Genomic DNA, 22817 nt, shown 5'->3' with positions numbered 1-22817 from the left:
CCTACATATATATATACATATATACCTACATATATATATACATATATATATACCTACATATATATATACATATATATATACCTACATATATATATACATATATATATATATATATATATACATATATATATATATATATATATATACATATATATATATATATATATATATATATATATATATATATATATATATATATATATATATATATATATATATATATATATATATATATATAGCGAAATCCCCGCGCTTTGCAGAGGCGAAGTACTGCTTTTAAATTTTTATTAAGAAGAAAAGAAAACCTTTTTAAACTGAGGGAAAATATACCAATAACAATTTGTTAAGGATCTGTTATTTTGTGAAGCTGCCTTTACACAGCTTCTCTGCTGTTTTATAAACGAACGCCACATAAGGCAGTCCTTTCTCCTTGCTTCGCGGTTCTGTATTGTTTTATTGTTTGTTTATTACAATTGTTATAGTTATTGTGTAGCTATTTGAGACTCACTTTTCTGTTCAGGTACCCATTTCCTTTATGTAATCCGCGGATTCTCCGCTATTTTTTGTTCGTTTATTACGATTATAGTTATTTATTGATTCCCTTCTTTAGCTGACTGCCTGCTCATATAAGGCGCTCTGCTGTTTTTTTGTGAAGCAGCCTTTACACAGCTTCTCCACTGTTTTATAAACGAACGCCATAATAACTTTCAATTTTATTACTGGGCAGCAAACATACAAACTACAAAAACCTGGACATGGAAAGAAATAGACGAACATACACAGGCTTGGTCCGCAATAGAAATAAAATCCTGCAGTATTTCTTTATATTCCTTGCTTTGTAACCCAATAAATACAAGTTATCGCCAATATACTAACAACCCAATTGTGCTTCAATCAATCAGAATATGGAACCAATGTAGGAAGTATTTTAAGATAAAGAAGCTTTTATCTGTGGCATTTCTGCACGAGAACCACCTTTTCCCACCCTCTCAAACGTATGCAGTTTTTAATGCCTGCAAAACATTTGGGATTAAATCACTTAGAGATCTGTACATAGACAACATTTTTGCATCCTAAGAACAGTTACACTCCAAATTTAACTTACCAGCAACACATTTCTTTCACTACCTTCACACTCGAAACTTTGTTAAACAGAACCTGCCCAATTTTCCTCACCTCCCGCCTACCTCTATGCCGGAAAGAATATTGCTCAGTCTTGAGGACTCAAGACAGCATTTCTGTAATATATAAAACTATTTTACAGTCCCTCCCTTTCAAAGATCCACGAGATTAGTGGGAAAAGGATCTCTTACTCAATATTTCAGAAAAGGAGTGGAAAGTAGCAATGCACAGAATTCACTTGAGCTCCATATGCACAAAGCATAGAATTACAGTGGAACCACGGTTTGCGAGCATAATTCGTTCCGGAAACGTGCTCGTAGTCCAAAGCACTCGAATATCAAAGTGAATTTCCCCATAAGAAATAATGGAAACTCAGATGATTTGTTCCACAACCCAAAACTATTCATATAAAAATGATTAATACAAAATATAAAGTAAAAATGCATAAAACAAATTAACCTGCACTTTACCTTTGAAAAGAATCATGGCTGGTGTGAGTGAGTTTCTAAACTCTTGTGGGATTGCACCCAACAGGACGACACGCGGAAGAGTGTCCCAAAGCAATCGCAGTCTCCCAGCACTGTAGCAGTTCGCCATAAAAGCGAATCAGAAAAGATCGCGGACATGCTATAAGTGCCTGCCATCGATGAGTGATACAAGGAACAAGGAACATTATAAATGCGCAGGGCCCTGCCTGACTGCTGTGTCTGTGTATAGGAGAGCAGCAGATCCCGCTACAATAAATAACCGCGCTGTTGCTGTTTCAAGCTGAATAAAGCTGAGACTCAGCTTCGTGTTTTAGGGTGCAAGACGGGGACTCGCACGTCACAGCACACACACACACACTCACACAAGCGGACGCACGCGCACACACAGTCACAATGCTAATGCTGCAGTAAACAGTATACGCTCATACGGATGTTGACTATATGAGTGATGCACGCCTACTCAGATGGAGAATAGGAGACGATTGCCCACAATCCCACAGCGAGAGAGAGAGAGAAGAACCATCAGCTCAGTTGTGATCACATGACGCTCAGCAGACAAAGCGTACATACTACTCGTACTACAAGACCTCGCTCGTTTATCAAGTCAAAATTTATTAAAAATTTTTGCTCATCTTGCAAAACACTCGTAAACCAAGTTACTCGCAAACCGAGGTTCCACTGTATTCAACTTAAAATTATATATTGAGCGCATCTCTCTTGTTTAAAATTGTCCAAAATGTTTCCAGGGCAAGATCCAGCCTGCGATCGCTGCAATCAAGCTCCGGCCTCACTGGGTCACATGTTTTGGGCCTGCACTAAATTAACATCATTTTGGACCAAAATCTTTAAATGCCTTTCAGACAGCTTGAATGTCACAATCCCTCCTAATCCACTAACAGCGGTGTTTGGTGAACTTCCAGATGGGCTTAAAGTGGAGAAGGACAAACAAACTAATTGTCTTTACTACACTATTGGCACATAGACTTATCTTGCTCAACTGGAAGAATCCCAACTCACCTATTCTAAGTCAGTGGGTAACTGATGTTATATACTATTTGAAACTGGAAAAAATCAAATTTGCACAAAACTTTTTCATAACCTGGCAGGATCTAATCAATAACATTTTAGAATAAGCATTTAAATTGAGGAAGCAGGTTCTCTCCCCTCTTTGACTCCACTGATCTTTATTCATTTATTATTTTATCTATTCACCTGTCTTTACTCGCATAAAGTTTTACACTGCTGGCCTAGCTCTCTTTCTCAGGGGTGGGGGTTGATCTGTTTCAAACCTTTTTTTTTTCTTTTTGTAAAACTTGAGTTGTGTATGGAATGTTAATTTGATTTTAATAAATTCAAAAATTAAAAAAAAAAAAAAAGTATATTTGTGCCATGCATGTATTTTTGTGAGAACTGGAAAATCTGAATTTTACAAGTTAAATGTTTTGATTACAATAAATGTTGAGATATTGATATATTATTATCGCTAAAAGGCAGCCATCTGAAAAATAGATAAAATCTAGAAAAGGAGAAAGTCATAAGAGGTAAACAAAGAAGTAAAAGGTCACAATTTACACCACACAGTTCATGTTCATGCCAATATAAACAGAACTGTTAGTCATTTAGAATCTCTTATATATATTTCTCTTCTGGTCCGTCCTGCTTCCACTTCAAAACTGGTCCCGCCCACACGCAGCCGACACGGCATTTCTCGATTCCTATTCGTCCTCTTCCAAACCCTACCCCACGCTGCCTGCGGCTCCTCTTCAAAACCGGTCCCGCCCACACGCAGCCAACACAGCATTTCTCGATTCCTATTCGTCCTTTTCCCAAACCCTTCTCCACGCTGCCTGCGGCTCCTCTTCAAAACCGGTCCTGCCCACATGCAGCCGACACGGCATTTCTCGATTCCTATTCGTCCTCATCCAAACCCTTCCCCACGCTGTCTGCAGCCTCCCATACACCTTGCTATTTTCATTATACTGCGGCGGTTGTTTCCTAAGCCTTTGTTATAAAATGAACAACAGTATCTTCTCTGTTGACAGGTTTTTGAACAACGTCATGTTATGGTTTACCCACTTTTATTCCCTTACGGAGACATTGGCTGGCACAAAGATTTACAACATGTTCCCGATAAAAGAACCGCCAAACGAATAAGGCTTACTCACTTACAATTTTACGCGTACAGATTAGCAATGAGGAATATTTAGCATTTTGCACTCCAGTGACAAACTATTCCAACTGTACGTCTTGGATGCGTATGTTAAAACAGAGGGCGTACGTCTCAAATATCTCAGATTAGATCAACAAAATCAGCGCGTGGAACAACACAAAGGACTATCAGATGAACTGCAAGCAAATGCTGAAAATAACAGCATACGTGTAGGCAAAATGATCACATTACCATCCACATTTCCAGGAAGCCTAAGATATATGCAACAAAACTAACGGCAGAAATACCTTCTCAATGCTTACCACAACAATAAGACCCGGTTGCTCAACTTTACGGTGATATTAATTTCTCAACTGTGACTCCCCAAGAACTTGCTGCAAGAGCAATACTTAGTGTCACAAACGATGATTCTCTACATATTAACAACAAACTTCATGATCTTATACAGGGAGAAAAAGTGACCTTCAAGAGTGTAGATACAGTAGTCAGTGACGATCCTAATGATCAACTAACGTACCCATAGGAGTTTTTACACACCATCACACCAACTGGCATGCCTCCCCATATCCTTCACCCGAAGGTGGGAGTTGTAGATATGCTCCTCTGAAATATTATGCCATCAAAAGGTCTTTGCAATGAAACAAGACTCATTGTTACCCGAATACATACAAATATTATTGAGTGCAAACTGATCACTATCCAAAATTCTGAACGAATCTTCCTTCCAACACCAATCTCCTTTTTACATTTAAACACACACAATTCCCACTCAGATTCACCTTCTCCATGATTATCAACAAGTCCCAAGGACAAACAATTGCAAAGATTTGTGTTAATCTACAACAACCAATCTTTAGACACAGTCAGTTGTACATGGCTTTTTCTAGGGTTAGATTCTTTCGACTCATTATCTGTCGTCTCCACCAAAACACCTATTCACAACTACATCTTTCAAGAAATATTTATTTTTTCTTGATTTCTTGATTCCTTTTTCACCGTTTTCCGTTCCTATTCTTACATCATCGTATGCTACGGCGGGCGTCGGCTAGTAGAAAATATCACTGCTAAAGGTCCATGAAGAGAGAGCGCCAACTCCTGTCTCCAGGGTTAAAAATAAAACAATATTTTTTGAGTCACTGAGACTCTCAAACAAAGTGAGACAGAATAAAACCTTCAACTCAACTTGGACACAGTGAGTTTAACCCTTTTTAACTCGGTGTTTGGCAGCATGCGTTATCATTTCTGTACTTAAAAATATCTCTTATAAAACCTGACTGTATTTTGTTCTCCACTTCATCATTGGTCAAAGTGGAATATAACCTGAAGAAGAACTGAACCCACAATTAGCAAATGCTATTAAGGAAAACAATCACAAGCACATTTGCATATTTAAACCAGTTTTAGATTGGAGTATTTCTCTTCATAAAAGATGTAGTATAACAGATCAAACTGTATTAAAATCACAGTCATTCTGGCCTTTACGCAATCACAACTAGGAGCACGATATAAGTAACCATGGAAGTAGTTCTTCAAATTAGTGAACACTTGGCACTCATACATACAGGTCTAGTGAAAACATTGGGTGTGGCATCACTTCTAATCCATAATTTTCCATTATAATCTATTCAGTTTGAGAAGGGACACTATCATTATGCAGAAAGAAGATTGATGACAGCTCTCCTTGCAGTTTTCCCAGACTGAATGCTGCAAACACTAAAACATAACATAATATCAACAAGTTATGTGGCTTTTTAAGGTAAGTAATTAACACAGGCTGCACTCTTCTGGCATTGTAGCACCTCCAGTTATTAAATGCTTCTTAAATGTCTCCTATTCTGAAGTTGTTAGCTTGGAATTCTTCTTGAAAATTTGAATGTGTTAAAAGTACATTTCAGGAGCCAACAGAAACTTTGTTCATATTCAGTTCCCCAGGTTTATAGTCTGCTATTTCACACACTGTTGTGTGTTCATTATCTATTATGATCTTCTATGTAGTGACAATGTTTCATTCTATAATTAATGTCAAAGGACAGCCAGTCCATGGGTAATTTCAGGAAACATCCCGCTATGACAGAAATCTGAAGCCAAGAATCTCTGAAGTCACACTGTTCTTTTGCTTTATGACTAAACAGAAGCACAATATTTCATTTTTCAGTTTTTGCCATCTTTACTGACTTGATTCAGAAATAAGAAAATTACATTATAAACAACAACCATCAGCTGCGGTGGGTTGGCACCCTGCCCAGGATTGGTTCCCTGCCTTGTGCCCTGTGTTGGCTGGGATTGGCTCCAGCAGACCCCCGTGACCCTGTGTTCGGATTCAGCGGGTTGGAAAATGGATGGATGGATGGACAACAACCATCAGACTACGTAATTCACCTATTTAGCCCTGTAGAATATCCTCTTCAGGATCAAGTTCAAAACTTTTTCATCACCCCTTGTACTTTCAGCCGCTTTAGTTTCCTAGGCAGGTAATAAAACCCAGAATTAATGTTACCGGTCCAATAACAGAGCATACCAGTTGGTGGTACATCAGTATAAAGTATGACAACTTTGCTGTCCACCTTTCTTCTTGTAAAACAAATTTAGAAACTCCAATCCCATCCACAGTGAATACTGCAGAGCGCTAATGTAACTATCATGATGAAAAGTGTATCTCCTGCTTAAAACCCTTAAGGCTCTTCTATTATTAACAGGTATACAGTTTCAGTGAAATTAAATAATAAACACTGTGTTCCTACCCTGATGATTTAATTATACCCAAAATAAAAGAGATGGTAAACATTGATAGTTGCAACAAAAACTAAAAAGCACACTGCTCTTTTTCATTCAGATGACAAGGATACATATAAAAATTCCCTGGTGTGACCTAGACAAAGCTATTAAAGAAGCAAAACAAAAATATAAAGTCTGAGGTCACCAAAGCAACAAGACTGTTTAAGAAACACAACTAAATTTAACTATACCTGGACACCTCATCAGATCATTAGAACAATATAGATGAGAACAAGCCATTCAACCCAACAAAGCTCTCGTGTCCTATCCACTTAATTCTTCTAAAATAACATGAAGTCTACCTGTGAAAGTCCCTCAACTCTGTCTACCACGCTACTTGGTAGCTTATTCCATGTGTCTATGGTTTTCTGTGTAAGGAAAAACTTCCTAATGTTTGTGCGAAATGTCCGCTATGTCCCTGTGTTCTTGATGAACTCGTTTTAAAATAACTATCTCCATCCACTGTTCTAATTCCCTTAATAATTTTAAACATCTTAATCATGTCTCCTCTTAATCTTCTTCTGATTAAACTAAAAAGGCTCAGCTCTTTTAATCTTTCTTCATAATTCATCCCCTGTAGCCTTGGAATCAGCATTTTTGCATTTGCATTTTTTCATGCAAAGAGCATCACAATTACTTACACACTGCCAATGAACTGTAAAACGTGTATATATATATATATATATATATATATATATATATATATATATATATATATATATATATATATATATATATATATATATATATATAAAACAAAAAACCTACAACAGGCAACAATCTATTATTATATGTACAAATGCAACTGATGCCATTGATGAAATTCAGTAAATCACCGAACCAACTTTGCTTGAACTGGCTGTAAGTAAGCACACAGAGGCCAATGCTGATGCTTGCAGGCTAGTCTAGTGCAGCGGCTGAATCCCAGGGACAGTGATGCTGCAGTGGGCAGCAGTGGTCATGAGCTGGCTGCTCAACGAATGTACTGAATTGATCAACTCAGGAATGCTGGCAAATTGCACTGGGAACCGACTATAGCCGGTTGCAGCATTCAATGAATGTACAGCGCCGAATATACTTGGCTCCGGCGTGCTGGCAAATTGCACTGGGAACCAACTATAGCCGGTTTCCGGCAGTTTAAGTGTTAAGATAACAATTTTTAACATGTTAATCATTTTACTTTTGCTTTAAAATGTTGGGCTAAAATTTGCCCTGCTTCATTCCCTAGTTTCAGCAATCCTTGGCTAACCTACTTGGAGTTATTCATTATTTGCTTCAGAACTGTTCTGGTATAGGTAGTGAGGTCCAAAATCTGGTACTAATACCAAAGTCAAAATTTTAGTACTGATCCAACCCTAGAGTGATTCCAAATTTTCCTTATCTAAAGAGACTTAAATGTATATGATATTTTTTGAGTGATTAGTATGGAGATAAAAAGTTAAAGATAACAGAGAACAAGCATAAGGAGCTGAGTACTACAGTTATTCCCAAGGCTAGATTCAAACTAACAGCCTTTTAAGCTGTGCTGAAAATTGATAGGGTCAGTGCAGCTGTATATATCCAGACAGAAATCCCAGCAAACATTTTGCATATTTCAGTGTATTAACCATATTATTATGCTATTATATATTATATATATATATATAAATATATTATTACTAGGTGCTGCATCAGGTGATAACATAGTTACTGAATTTTCTCTTCATACCTTTTGCAAGAAGATCCCAACTGTTTTCAACTTTTTCATTCAATATTGTTGGAAGGAACAGAGAATGACTTATTATCATCATATGTATCATAGGTAATGGCAGAAACTTTTCTGGTATATTGTCATCATTATACAGCTTAGCAAGCATGAAGTTCAGAGCTTCCAGGAAGGCAGTTTCTCTATAGCGGTTCCTATAAATTAAAAATATGGAAAGATTTAGGATTCTAGATATTACATATTATAAATTAGAAAAAAAAAAGTATTATTAATGAAAAATTATGTGTAGTCTGGAAAACTAATGTGTAGGCAAAAGACAAATGTATTGATAACAACTTAAAACTGCAATATATTTACTTACTTTACTCACTGAAAATGAAACATAAATAAAAAAAGGTATCTTTCAATACAGAAACAAACATTCAGGAAACAAAATATAAAGTTGAAGTAAAGACAAGAAAGTAAAGAAGAATTCTCTTTTTCCTCTTTAATTTTGGATTCTGGTCATTATTTCAAACTAATTTATACAGTGGAACCTCTAGATACAAGTTTAATTCATTCCAGCACTGAGCTTGTATAGCAAATTTCTCGTATCTAGAACAAACTTCCCCATTGAAAATAATGGAAATCCAGTTAATCCGTTCTGCACCCCAAATATATTAACATAAAAATCAATTTTCCTAACAAATAACACTGATAAATTATATATACTGTAGTCTACCTTTAATAAATAACACTGGTAAATAATATAACTGATTATTAAAAGAATCAAAACAGGTGTCCAAAGTGCAGTAGAGCATTCAATAAATCTTTAAATAAATAATCCTTAAAACAGTTGTGAAGTGGAGGTTTAAAATACACAAGAATAACAATCCTTTAACACGAATTTAAAACGTCAAAAGGATGCCGTCTTTAAAAAACAGATGACAATCCCCGGTGCTTCTTCTCTGTTAGCGTCTCACCTGCGGGCTCTGCAACAGGTGAGACACTCTTAATGCAGCTGACCTTCTCTACACCGTCCTGCTTCAGCTGTTTGGCTCGCCTGTTCAGCTCACTGTTCAGCTACACGCGAGCCTGCACTCACTCGCCCGCCCGCCTGCCTGCTTGTGCGCTCTCTCTCTCTCTCTCTCTCTCTCTCTTTTCTTTTACTTTTTCTCCCCCTTAACCGGCTCGCGCTTCTCTATATATGCGGGGAGGACATGGCAGCTGCAGCCCATCAGCCACAGGAACAATCATGGATGTGGGCAGTTTCCCACCTGTGCACTTAAGTGAGAAACGCAGACAACGCAGATCGCGGCTCGCAACTGCTACCACGCCCCCTTGCTATGCCGCGAGCTATACCCACAGCCTGGCTCGTGGCTCGTTATGCGAGCCAATGCTCGTATTTAGATCTGAATTTTTTGCTCATACTTTCCTCGTATTTTGAATTTCTATATATATATATATTTATGAAAGGCAAAGCCCTCACTGACTCATCACTAATTCTCCCACTTTCCATATAGGAGTGAAGCTGAAATTTTGCATGCTCATTCCTTGCAGTGTACTTACAAAAGTTAGTTTTGTTTCATGTCATATTTCAACACCCAAGGGGGGGGGGGGGGGGGGGGGAACTGGTGTACCCCCTAAACTGTATATACCCTCACAATTTCTGCGACTTCCAATATACGTAGGAAGCCCAAATTTCCCATGCTCATCCTTTACACTGTACTTACAAATGTTACGTTTCATTTCGCCCCATGCCCCGTAATGAACTTTCAAAAATAACGTCTTCTTTTTGCGGTTCTCACCATTATGCTGTAAGGAACTTTCGGAACTGACCTCTCCTTTTGGCGATTTCATTCCTTATTTCTGTTAACAGACGATTTATTTCACGGCAGAGACGCACAAGAGCTAATTATGCAACTGTTCGACTGACAACCATCTCCCTGCCATTTTGGAATGCAGGGCAGGTGCTGCCATCTATCGGCAACAAAAAGAATTTTAAGTGAAATCTCTATGTGCAGTGCAGGTGCTGTGAATTCTCTAATAAACTTAAGTTATAGCGTAATGAAAATTGCATAATTAGATCTGGACCACCCTATACATTAACGACATCCCTCGCTCATGTGCCTCCTCACTCGCTTCCTTACTTTCCTACTTTCCTCAGCTGTTCGTCGTGCTCACTGCTCCCTTCTTCTTTACTCCACCGCTTCAAGCCTGTTATTGTTCACCTTCCTTTACGTCTTCTTGCTGGTGACTCCTGCCTTTTCATTTACTCCACCCATTCAAGCCTGTTATTGTTGGCCTTGCTTCACATCTTCCTGCTGGTGACTCCTGCCTTTTCGTTTACTCCACCGCTTCAAGGCTGACATTGTTGGGTTTCCTTACTTCCTCATGTCTCCTTCCTCGTGACTGCTGCCTTTAATTTTACTCCAACACTTCAAGGCGGTCATTGTTGGGCTTCATTACTTGCTCACGTATGTCTTCCTGGTGCTGACTTCTGCTTTTCATTCCCTGCTCCACCGCTTCTCGCCTTCCTTCGTACTTTCTTTCTCAACGGGTGCAAGTTTACTCCGAATAACCTGTCTATTCCGGTGATCACTGTCGATCACAATTTCACCGACCCGTACCCAGTGGTTTCCATGCCCCGAGATTGCGCCTGCCTCTTCCATTCTCTCTCTTACTTATTGCAAGGCCATATCAGTCTCAGCCTTGATATCTGCAGACACATTGTGTCTTATATACTGAATGACTGGGACAGGTTCAAGGTGTGGACTGATGACGGTACAGGAGACAATTATACTACACAGCAGTGAAATGCTTAAGCTCTCACCCTATGATTCTGAATGTGAACTGATAGTTGCCACGGAATTGTTTCGTTGTCGCTTCCAAGTGAACAATCTCTGTCTCCTGGTGAGTACCTTACAAACCCTTACTGAAAATGTTTACCCCAACCTACGAAATCTGCATGAAAAGGACGTATCATGGTTGAGGGAGAGAGCTATTAAAACATGAAAAAATGACATGACTTCACATATAAACACCATTTTACTTCACCAACTAACTTCCAAAACAAAATCATACAAGTCTGTCAACTCTGTTGTAGAACTAGAGGACGCGGTGCACTGTCTGGTAGAGTTTCTTCACACTCTTAATCCTCCGGGCATGCCTCTGCATACTCTACTTTTGAAGGTCGACGCACCAATTATGTTACTATGAAGCTTACAACCACCAAAGCTTTGTAACGGTACCAGGATTGCATTGCATTGCAACAGGTACACATGTCGTAAATGTAGAAAGGACGGTCCTTGTGTGTGTGTACGTGTGTGTGTGTGTGTGTGTGTGTGTGTGCGTGTGTGTGAACTGTTAACATTTGAATTTGAACTGACCTCTCTGTACTATTCTTTCCTCTGCATGTCCTGGGGAAACAGAACCGTTCAGCAACATGGAGACTGGCAAAATCGGGGGAAAAAAAACACATGGCCACTGATTACAACCGCAAGATGTTATGCGAATGAATATAAATAATATGAAAAATGTTGCATACGTGCCACAATGTTTTCCGAAATGTACTATACAGGTCATAAAATGAATAATTCCAAATATCATATATACCTATGTCTCTGTTTTACATAGACCATAAGGTGCATACTAATTCAGCATGAGCAGGAACACTCAATAAAACTGAATTAAAAAAAATCAAGTGACGGTGAGATACGAAGAAGGCAGATTCACCAGCGTTTGTATGTCAGCTTTTATCCCTCCAGATCAGAGAATGTCCAGTTCCATTGCCTCAAAACACCACTCACATCTACAGTTATTCCCAGTTTCAAATAAAAACGAACAGCATCAGATCCCTGGGGGGGGCGGGTAGTATGTATCGTGATCATGACTGAGACAATAAAAGTGAAAAAAAAAAAAAAAGGTAACTTTTACAAGTACTATAAATGTACACTGTCTGGTACAGACGCAAACCAAATGTATGTGTGTACTGTATAATATTAACAATAAGAGCAGCTCACTACTGAAAACGGCAAATATAGGAGTCAGTTGGGATTGAACCGGGAACTCTTGATTACAAGTCAGCAGATCTTACCGCTACGCCACGGAAGCTGTTGTATCGTCCTTGAACCTTCTGTGAAAGTGTTTATTTGATCTTTGGACTTCAGGCTTCACACATTATATAGTTTATGCCAACATTTTGTCATTTACTACTATAATATGAAAAACGTTTCTGTTTTAACAATGTGTTTACACAGCTTATTGTAGAAATGGAACACACATGAAATACATTTGTTCCAAATTACGATCTATTATTTCCACTCTAAAACTCTGGCACTTCACTCCCAGATAATCAAGGCATGAGCTGGGAGAACATTGTGCACGGTCTGTGGCGGTGGGTAAGATGGAATAGCAGGCTGCTTGCCGCTCGTCTTTATTGGCACATTTACAGCTCAAAAGACGCTGACAGAGAGGTGCGATGGAATTTAAGGTGGGCCGAATCTATGAGTTTTTTTCGTAGGCTCTGGTAATTCTAGTGTTAACACACTACTTCTCCACTGCAGTGCGGGTATTTTACTAGTATAAATATAAAAGCAATATAAATTTCACTTCAAATTTACTTCAGGAAATCCACCAGAATCCTTTTTGCAGTAAGGGATAAATCTATAAGGAATTAGATCAAGTTGGGTCTTTGCATAATACAGCCTAATACTTTTTAACTGTAGAAGGAAATTAGAAACACCCAAGGACAGGTGTTTGCCCTTGCCTGCCCACAGCAGTGTGAACAATATAGCTTAGCCTCTTGGAGGAACCCCTAAATTGCATATTCTGAGTCAGCTATTCTCTTGCAGTATTTTTCTCTAGGTATGTACTGGGGATTGCCCTCCTCAGGTATGAGAAAAGCTAATACTGAAGGAGACAATTAACATCACCAGCCAATCCCGGACACATGAATTAGGTTTCTCTTCTGACCCTATGTTGGGTTATAAATAAACAAATCAATCAACTGATCAATAGATTTATAGAATAACCTATGGTGTCTTAACTTACATACTGTCTCATATATTACTGATACTGATATTATTCATACTTGCATGTATGAATTACTAATTCTCTCTGTCCAGTGTTGTATAGTAACAAAGCAGAAATACTTAAATACTTTTCTTGAGTATTTTTGAAAATATATCTACTTAAATTTTTCCCTACTGTCACTTTATGTCCTACATTTTCAAATGCAAGTAGTTACCTTGTACTCCACTATATTTTCCTTACCGCTATATAAAACCAGAAAATAAATGGGCCATGCATATATTCACAATGCTTTGCTAAATCAGTTACCTAAAATACAGAATTTGTACTGTCACACATGTGTGCATGGGAGACAGCTTACGGTGTTGGCGCTGTCCACTCATCCTTTCCCTATTTTTCCTTCTGCAGACCAGCAGACTGAAAAGTACTCCTCTGAAACCACTTTTTGTTCCACTAACATCAGTTCTGCTTCCTGTGCCTCTTGACCCACCACTTCCTGTCTACTTAACATATATAACATATCTTTGCCATTGTTATCAGTTCCATTTTAACTCATGTCTGTAAGGACTGTTTTTTTTTTTCATTTGCTTCAAGTATACAGGGTGGTTACCCCAAACCTTTAACTGTGCTCTTGTGCTTATTTTACAGTGGGATTTTAAGCAGAACAATGACTGAACAACAGGACCTTGCAACTGTCATTACAAACATAGTAGCTGAGATCCAGTCCTTGCGTGTCCAGATGGGTGACCAGACGCCACAGCTCACCAACAGTGAGGTGCGCAACCAAGCATATGTTGCTCTTCATCGGGGCTCTGTCTCAGGTACTAATGCATCTCCAAGATAAGGATGATATTGAATCACATTTTCTTATCTTTAAGAATACTGTCACCCAACACCGCTGGGAGGTAGCGGAATGGGCCAACATACTGCCTCTGTTTTTGAAGAGCGAAGCGCAACAGACTTACTATGACCTCGATGCCCAGGCTGCCTGACAAACTGAAAGCCAAGGTTTTGAAGAGGTATGGCATCTCCCTGGACCAGCAGGTGAGGCTTTGTAGAAAGTGGAAGTTTGACCCAGAGAGGGGTAAAGTGGGCAGATGGTGAAGGCCTGATATAAATGACTCAAAAAAGTTTGTGGAACAAGTGGCCCATGACATACTAGTGAATACCCTTCCAGACTTCCTCGCCCAGCCGATCCGGAGGCAACTATTTAAAAACATGCACACTCGAGCAACAATCGGACAGCCTCACAAGGAAAGCGTGCAGAACAGTCCACGCGTCTATCCCAGGAAGCACGTGTTGCCCATTGTGAGCCCCTCCACTGCGACATGGCATGTGCAATGAAGCCAAAGAAAAAGTGCATTTCCTCCCTGCACTCTTTCAAGTGTGTGGAGGCCGGGAAAACAGCTGGGCAAAAGGAAGAAGGTACTGTGCAGTTTCTAACCTCTTCTCTTTTACATGTACAGGAGTGGTGTTAGTAAATGGGCATCGGGTTACAGCTTTAATCGACTCCAGCAGCAACATTTCTATTGTCGCTCGCCATTTTGTGTTTCTGTAAAAGTGGCTTGCTGGTAAGACCAGTCTGACCTGTATTCACTGTGAAACTTGTATGGTACAGGTCGGGCTTGTGTGTTATCAAATAAGGGGGATCCATATGGATGATCCAATTCGCCGTCCTCCAAAATCTACAATACCACTCCAGAAAATGCCAACACTTCTTTAGCTGATGCTGGGATGTCGGGGTTGCAGGCAACGCCCATTGACATCACCCCCGATCCTCTTTCTGTATTAGATTTTTAATTTAAGCAAACACTGGCCCATTTAAAAGAGAACAGTGGAATGATGACACCCTAAAGTTGGCAAAAAAAAGTGCAGTAGTTCAGGTAAACAGCCTCCGATGCTGTTGGCTGGGGATTAATGAGGAAGCCTGTTGGTTTTGTGCTTCCTGCCCGGAATGCCAACAGCGGCACATTCCTAGAAAGACCAACACTCCTCTAATCCCTATTCCCCAGGTTGATATTCCCTTTGAGTGCACTGAACCCTCAAGCTAGAGGACATAAATACATTTTAGTCCTCATAGATTATGCCACCCATTATCCCAAAGCTGTCCCACAGCGAATAGCTACTTCAAAAAACATTGCACAGGAGTTGGTAGGGATCTTTGTGTGAGTTGGCATCCCCAAAGAAGACTTAAAAGACCAGGGAACGCCTTTCACCTTGGAAACATTCAGGTAAGTTGCCAGATTACTCAAGATCAAACACCTAAAGACCTCAATATACCATCCCCAAACTGATGGTCTAGTGGACTGGTTCAATCAGACCCTCAAACAAATGCTATGGAAGGTGGTCAGCATGGATTGGGGGAACTGGGATCAGCTACTCACACCCATACTATTTGCCTACCGGAAGTTCCACAGGCCATCTTCTCCCCTTTTGAGTTATTATATGAGCAGCATCCTAAAACAGGAATGGGAGGAAGAGCCATTCCCTTCTATAAATACAGTATATTGGAATATATAGCACAATTATGCAATAGATTCATAAAAATCAAACCTATTTTACAGGAGCACATGGAGAAGGCTCAAGCAACTCAAGCCCATTGTAACAATCATGACTCAACTCCCAGGGAGTTCCACACTTGGAATGGTACTCGGCCCACCTCCCACTTCCAATTATTAGCCTATTGAAAGAGCCCTTACAAAGTTAAAGAGATTTAGTTAAACACCCAAATTGTTGGCCAAGTGAACAGGTGTAACCTGCTGAAACCGTGAAAGGAAAGGGACTTCAGTCCCCACTCCGGTCAGTCCAGTTCTCTCTTTGCTCACAAATTAGTCCTTAACTGTAGCACCAATTTGACAGCCAAACAATGACAGGAGCTGGAAGAAGTTATCCTGTCAGTCTCAGAGTTGGTGCGCAAGAAACTCTGACAGACCTCTTTGGTTGTGCATGACATACCATAGTCAAAAGGCCCTGTCCACCAGTTTGTACCCTTGACGATTTAACAAAAAGGCGGACCCCAAACCTTGTGATATAAGATTCTAAAGCAGAAGCATTTTGTGACCTGAAGCAAACCCTAACATCAGCACCAATCTTGATGGCTTCTAAGTTTTCTTTGCTTTTTGTCCTTCAGACTGACGCTTCAGACACAGCTCTTGCTGAGCCAAAGCATCGATGGTGTTGAACACCCCATTATGACCCTGAGATGGAAACTGTTGGACCGGGAGGCTCTGGCAATCAGGTGGGCAGTTATTCAGCTGAGGTATTACCTCCTAGGCCATGAGTTTGCCTTTGTCACTGATCATCCTCTTTTGAAGTGGATGGCAGAGCATAGGGAATTGAACAGGCATGTCACAAGGTGGTTTTTGGACCTATAGACTTATCCATTTACTGTCCTCCATTATTGGGGTTCTATCCATGCCAACATCAATGTTCTTTAAGGGGTTCACAACCTCTCAGTTTGGAGCACTCAACCCGACAGGTCTGGGCTCTTAGGTTGTGGGAATGGGGGCCTGTGTCACAAACGTATGCATGGGAGACTGCTTACAGGCTTGAATAATTGTACTTACCCACCAAGACAGGGATTGGCATGGTCCACTAATCCTTTCCCTCTTTTTCCCTCTGCAGACCAGATGACTGAAACTGAGTCCTCTGAAGTCACTTCTGATTCCACTAATATCACATCCGGTTTCTGTGCCTGTTGACCCGACACTTCCTGTCCACTCAGCATATAAACCGCCATCTTTGCCACTGTTAGTGTAAAGCCTGTTTTCTTTTTTGCCATTTGCTTCAAGTATATGGGGTGGTTACCCAAAACCTTTACTGTATCAGTGCTCTTGTGTTTATTTGAAAATATAGATGAAGAATCTGGATGGATTTTCAAATGTGCACTGCTGGCACTAACACCCATCATCTATGCAGTATATTCCAAGTGCACCTTGCTGTAGCTCACAGAACAGGGTTCGGCTGGAGGTTTTGAGTCACAGTTAAGGTGAAATTAGAAGTGATAAACTCTATGTAAAACATTTTATTAAACATTTAATGAGGCGCAGTGCGTCAATAGGCACAATTAATTGTAATTAGGTGTTCATGTTACAAAAATGTATTTTATGATGGGGATTTCAAGAACGGGATAGTTTTTTTTTTTTTAAAGCGGAGGGAGTCTGTATGCCTCTACTATTAGTGTCTACCCACTGTATTTGGATAAAATCATTAAGATGACCACGCAGGCTGAAGGTCACTGCTTTAAGTTACAGTTACTTGGCTCATACTTCAGTGGTTGACTCACATGAATAAAGAATGTACACTGAATAATTATAAGTTTGTTAAAACTTGTTTTACTATATATAAAATAGGGCAAGATCCTACATTTACTTGTACTTATGACACTTACAGTAAGCACACTTAATATTAGATACTTTTTCTCACCATATTAGATTCTTTTATTTTTACTTCAGTCATTTTCCAGAAAGGAATCTCTACTTATACTCAAGTATAGTGGATACTTGATACAACAATGCCTCCCTGACATTTTACAGTTACACTGATAAATTACTTGTTACATCTGAGAGGGCCAGTAAAATTAGAAATGGTTAAGTTTTAATGAGGAATGATAATGTAATTTTGCATTAGCATTATCAGCCTTTGTATCTCCTTCATGTTTTTACTTTCAGATACTGAAGACTTTACAATTCACAAAACAATGAAATAATGCCTTAAGCGAATTTTACATTATATGACTTCCAGTCATTGAGTATGTCAGACTTGCCAACTGTACTTGCTGATCTCATTGATAGACCATGTCAGTTTAAATAAGTGAAATTGCTGGGCATGTCATTTTTAGTGATTACATGCTGACCTTCCCGCACAGTATCACCTCTTTTTATGACAGCCAATAACGTGCTGCCTGACAGAGTCTGTGCTGTACAAAGAGTTAAAAGGCACAGCAAGTTCAACAGCAATTTCTGCCCCATTTTTTTCAATCTGTTGTGGTGCGTAAAATATCAGACATCACACAGACAAGCTTCTCTTTTGTTTGTGAGGTCCAAAACGCCTGTGATCCTTATTTCTGCATTATCTGCACTGTACTTCCAGATGAATATTAATTGATTGTCAGCCCTCATCCACACACAGCCTGAGTCTATACCTAAAGACAAAATCAAACACAGCTTTTTTGGCCTTTACTCCCAAGTATCCTGTTAAACAAACTACTCATACTAATTTGCCAGGCAGTACGGTGAAAACTATCCAAAGTCACCTTATCTAATTTCAAATTCTTCCCAAATATACTGCACATGAACAAAGGTGGAAACACCCTTCAGAATTAAAAAAAAATGACATTTACTTACTTCAGTCCCAATTTGATAAATGAATTCCATTCTACTGCATCAATTCCATTAGAAGAAACCTTAAAAAAACATATCAAATGTATTTTATTATTAGTAAATATACATTTTTTAAACATACTTTTGGTTAATGACAGTACTGTGGCAATGCAGGGAGTGTTCCTGCTACAGATCACTGTAGGCACGGTACATTCTCTCAATGTCTACATGAAGTTTTCGTCAGTGTACTCAGGGTTTTCAGCATATCCCACACAACAAGCAGGTTAAGCTGACTGGAAACTCTGGTCCAGTTTAATTAACTGTATATACCATTAACATGTATTGCAATGTACTGGAATGAACTGATTCCATGTCCAAAGCTGGTTGGTGATGATGTGATGATGAACTGGATTAAGCCAATTTGCCAAGAGATGACAGATTCAACTTTTGGTCGAGAAGTTAAGCAAAATTGACCAACCACAACAACAGTATTTTTATTTATTTTTTTTTTACAACAAAAATTATGCTGGTCTTCAAAAATAATTTAAAAATTTCATAATATAGCTCTAAACAATAAGACACTAAAGTCAGACATTGCATATTTTAAAAATATTTGACATATACAGTAAACTCTATTTTCAAATCCAAGATAAAGAATGTCATTATGTTTAAATACTACACCATATGAATTTTCTTACCACAATTAATTCTTTCAACTTATTTAAAATGGTCAGTTCTTTCTCCTTCATGGACTCATCTGATTCTTTGTTAGTAGCATAAGAGGACGTGAGCCATCTGAGAGATGCCATCAACAATGTCTTTTTCCAGTTAGATTGCTCATCTTGAATGCCATCGAATTTATTAGTAACACAATCTACTAATTTCCATCTGAAAGAGTACAAATTATAAACGGTATGTTATGATAAGTAGCAGTTATAGCCTTGATACAATTAACAAAGGGTTACACATTAATAATTACTATGGTAGGGAGGACATTTTTAAAAATCAGACGTTTTTTCCTCTGAGTTAAAATGTTCAACAATTAAAACGGTTGCCTGTCCTGTCAGTATTTTTCTGTTTAATGGAAGCAATGTTTTCTGGCCTTGTGAGGCAACTGAAATTTGTGACTATAAATGGACTAAAATGGAAGCATAAAACACTATCACTCAAAGAAACAGTGGTAAAATTGACCCAAAAAAGCAGATTTTTCCTTCTTTTTTTCTTATAAACCTCTTTATTGGGTTTTCAGGTAACAATAGCTGGTGTAAATGCCAGACATGATGTACAGGTATCCCGACCAGGAAAGAGGATGGTTCCATACTCAGACAAAAGGCTCCAAGAGGACAGACAGGCATCCTGGACAAAGAAGAGAAAGGTTTCATACCCGAACGGGACTTCCCAGGTGGATGGACGGACATCCCAAACAGAGGAGAACATTCCTTACCCGGACAGGAGGCCCTAGGCAAATGGACATGTTTGTAGTACCTTCCCTGACCGGGATAAAAGGAGGACAGGGAAGGACAGTCTCTGTGGGATGTTTATTCCCCCCAGGTGCCAGATGGCAATGGCCCTTGATATCAGTGCCCTTTCAGGAAACAACAGGGAATGGCAGGAGTTGCAGTCCTGTAGTACAACCCTGCTGGGGTCTGTGGGTGCCACAGGAGGGCACTACAGGGAAATGTACTCCCTATTATGTGGGACTTCAGTGCGTCCCTTAAGTGCTTCCAATGGGCAGCAGTCCTGGTACTGGAAGTAATCCCAGGTCCTCAATAAAAGGGACCACACTCCTTTGTCCAGAGAAGTCAGAGCTGAGAAGAAGGAAGGCAACACTTGAGTGGAGGAGGGAATTGCGGTGGAAAAAGATTATGAAAGAGATACTATAACTCATGTTTTGATATTTTCTGGAGGTATTTACATAATAAACAATCCTTCGTTTGAACCCGGGACTGTGTTCATGTGGTTTGGGGTTCACAGGCGCCCCCCGTTCTATCACAATGGACAGATTCTCTAAACTTCATTTTTTCTAGTTTCAAATACAACAACACTTCTTTTAGTCATGTAGGAACAGAAGATGAATGATTAAAACATTATTTTGTATTGATGTCAGGGAGGATGGACTAGCTGCAAACTGACGTATGGCATATATAAAATGATTACGTTACAAATACTATAGTTGGAAAAATAGATTAAACACATAAATATGATTTATGTGCAAAGCAGGCTCTGTATGAAAGAAATATAGCAACATACAGTCATATGAAAACGTTTGGGAACCCCTCTCAGCCTGCATAATAATTTACTTTCAACAAAAAAGATAACAGTGGTATATCTTTCATTTCCTAGGAACATCTGAGTACTGGGGTGTTTTCCGAACAAAGATTTTTAGTGAAGTTAGTATTAAGTTGTATGAAATTAAATCAAATGTGAAAAACTGGCTGTGCAAAAATTTGGGTACCCTTCTAATTTTGCTGATTTGAATGCATGTAACTGCTCAATACTGATTACTTGCAACACCAAAGTGGTTGGATTAGCTCGTTAAGCCTTGAACTTCATAGACAGGTGTATCCAATCATGAGAAAAGGTATTTAAGGTGGTCAATTGCAAGTTGTGCTTCCCTTTCACTTTCCTCTGAAGAGTGACAGCATGAGATCCACAAAGCAACTCTCAAAAGATCTGAAAACAAATACTGTTCAGTATCATGGTTTAGGAGAAGGCTACAAAAAGCTATCTCAGAGGTTTAAACTGTCAGTTTCAACTGTAAGGAATGTAATCAGGAAATGGAACGCCACAGGCACAGTTGCTGTTAAACCCAGGTCTGGCAGGCCAAGAAAAACACAAGAGCAGCATATGCGCAGGATTGTGAGAATGGTTACAGACAACCCACAGATCACCTCCAAAGACCTGCAAGAACATCTGTACATCGTTCTACAATTCAGCGCAATTTGCACAAAGAACATCTGTATGGCAGGGTGATGAGAAAGAAGCCCATTCTGCACTCACACCACAAACAGAGTTGCTTGCTGTATGCAAATGCTCATTTAGACAAGCCAGATTCATTTTGGAACAAAGTGCTTTGGACTGACGAGACAAAAATTGAGTTATTTGGTCATAACAAAAAGCGCTTTGCATGGCGGAAGAAGAACACCACATTCCAAGAAAAACACCTTCTACCTACTGTCAAATTTGGTGGAGCTTCCATCATGCTGTGGGGCTGTAGGGCTAGTTCAGGGACTGGGGCCCTTGTTAAAGTCGAGGGTCAGATGAATTCCACCCAATCTATATATATAATTCACTAAGCCGCCGACAAGTAGCCACCCATGGAAAGCACGCACCGCCAACAAGTAGCCACCCATGGAAAGCACGCAAGACAGCCATGCCCACTGTATATAATTCACTAAGCCGCCGACAAGTAGCCACCCATGGAAAGCACGCAAGACAGCCACGCCCACCAACTCTAAGAACATTGGATAAAACAACTCGCAGAGCCACGCCCACCAACTCGGACGCGACGCCTCAGAAAACATGCCATCATTTATGTTCGTTTGAGCTACAGTCCACATGCACCTCTGAGCCACGTTGACTTTTCTGTTACTATGCACGACCGCGTAAACCATCGCAAACTGTTTTAACACGCTACATACAGCAATTCGCATTCCGCGACAAACATGCGTCTTCTTAGATGGTCCTGCAGGAGCATGGAAAACGTTTCCCCGCCCACCAACACTCCTTATTCCCCGGCCCACGTCCACCGCATCCGCGACAAACATGCGTCTTCTTAGATGGTCCTGCAGGAATACGGAAAACGTTTCCCCGCCCACCAACACTCCTTATTCCCTGGCCTGAGTCCACCCTCGCTCTCTAGGCATTCACACTGCCTGCTCATGTGCCAGGACGCTACAACTCACCGACCACCCCTAAGTCACTTTCGTCTGTTCTAGGAGTCCACATGCACCTCTGAGCCATGTTGACTTTTCATTATTCTTTTCGGTTACGACACCCGACCGCGTCCACCATCGAAAACCATGGGAAAGAAACAACGAAGCCCCGCCCAGAAACTCTACCCCTCCTCCCACGTGATAGGAAACGCACCTCAGAGCACTGCCCGCCAACTCGAACAGCTCATCAAACACATACTCACTCGCTTTGGTCTGTGCTGCGGTCCAAATCCAGCTCTGAGCCACGTTGACTGTTCATTTGCCATCCATGGCTACCGCTTCAAATGTTTT

The 22817-nt window shown here is 39.8% G+C and overlaps 1 protein-coding gene across 2 annotated transcripts in view; it reads right to left on the bottom strand.

The window, feature by feature from the left end:
* The window catches only part of urb1 (URB1 ribosome biogenesis homolog), a 427266-nt gene that overhangs the window by 116762 nt on the left and 287687 nt on the right, over window positions 1–22817 (bottom strand). For both annotated transcript variants that reach the window (XM_051925732.1, XM_051925734.1), the window contains 3 exons: window positions 19290–19479; window positions 18616–18674; window positions 8264–8454 (listed from right to left, as the gene is read on the bottom strand). In XM_051925732.1, coding sequence (XP_051781692.1) covers window positions 8264–8454; window positions 18616–18674; window positions 19290–19479 — 440 coding nt within the window. The remainder of the gene's footprint in view (window positions 1–8263; window positions 8455–18615; window positions 18675–19289; window positions 19480–22817) is intronic.

This window comes from Erpetoichthys calabaricus, chromosome 4 (genome assembly GCF_900747795.2).
Source record: "Erpetoichthys calabaricus chromosome 4, fErpCal1.3, whole genome shotgun sequence".
Classification (NCBI taxonomy): domain Eukaryota; kingdom Metazoa; phylum Chordata; class Cladistia; order Polypteriformes; family Polypteridae; genus Erpetoichthys; species Erpetoichthys calabaricus.
Note: the sequence above shows the minus strand (reverse complement) of the source record. Positions and strands in the feature narration are given on the sequence as shown.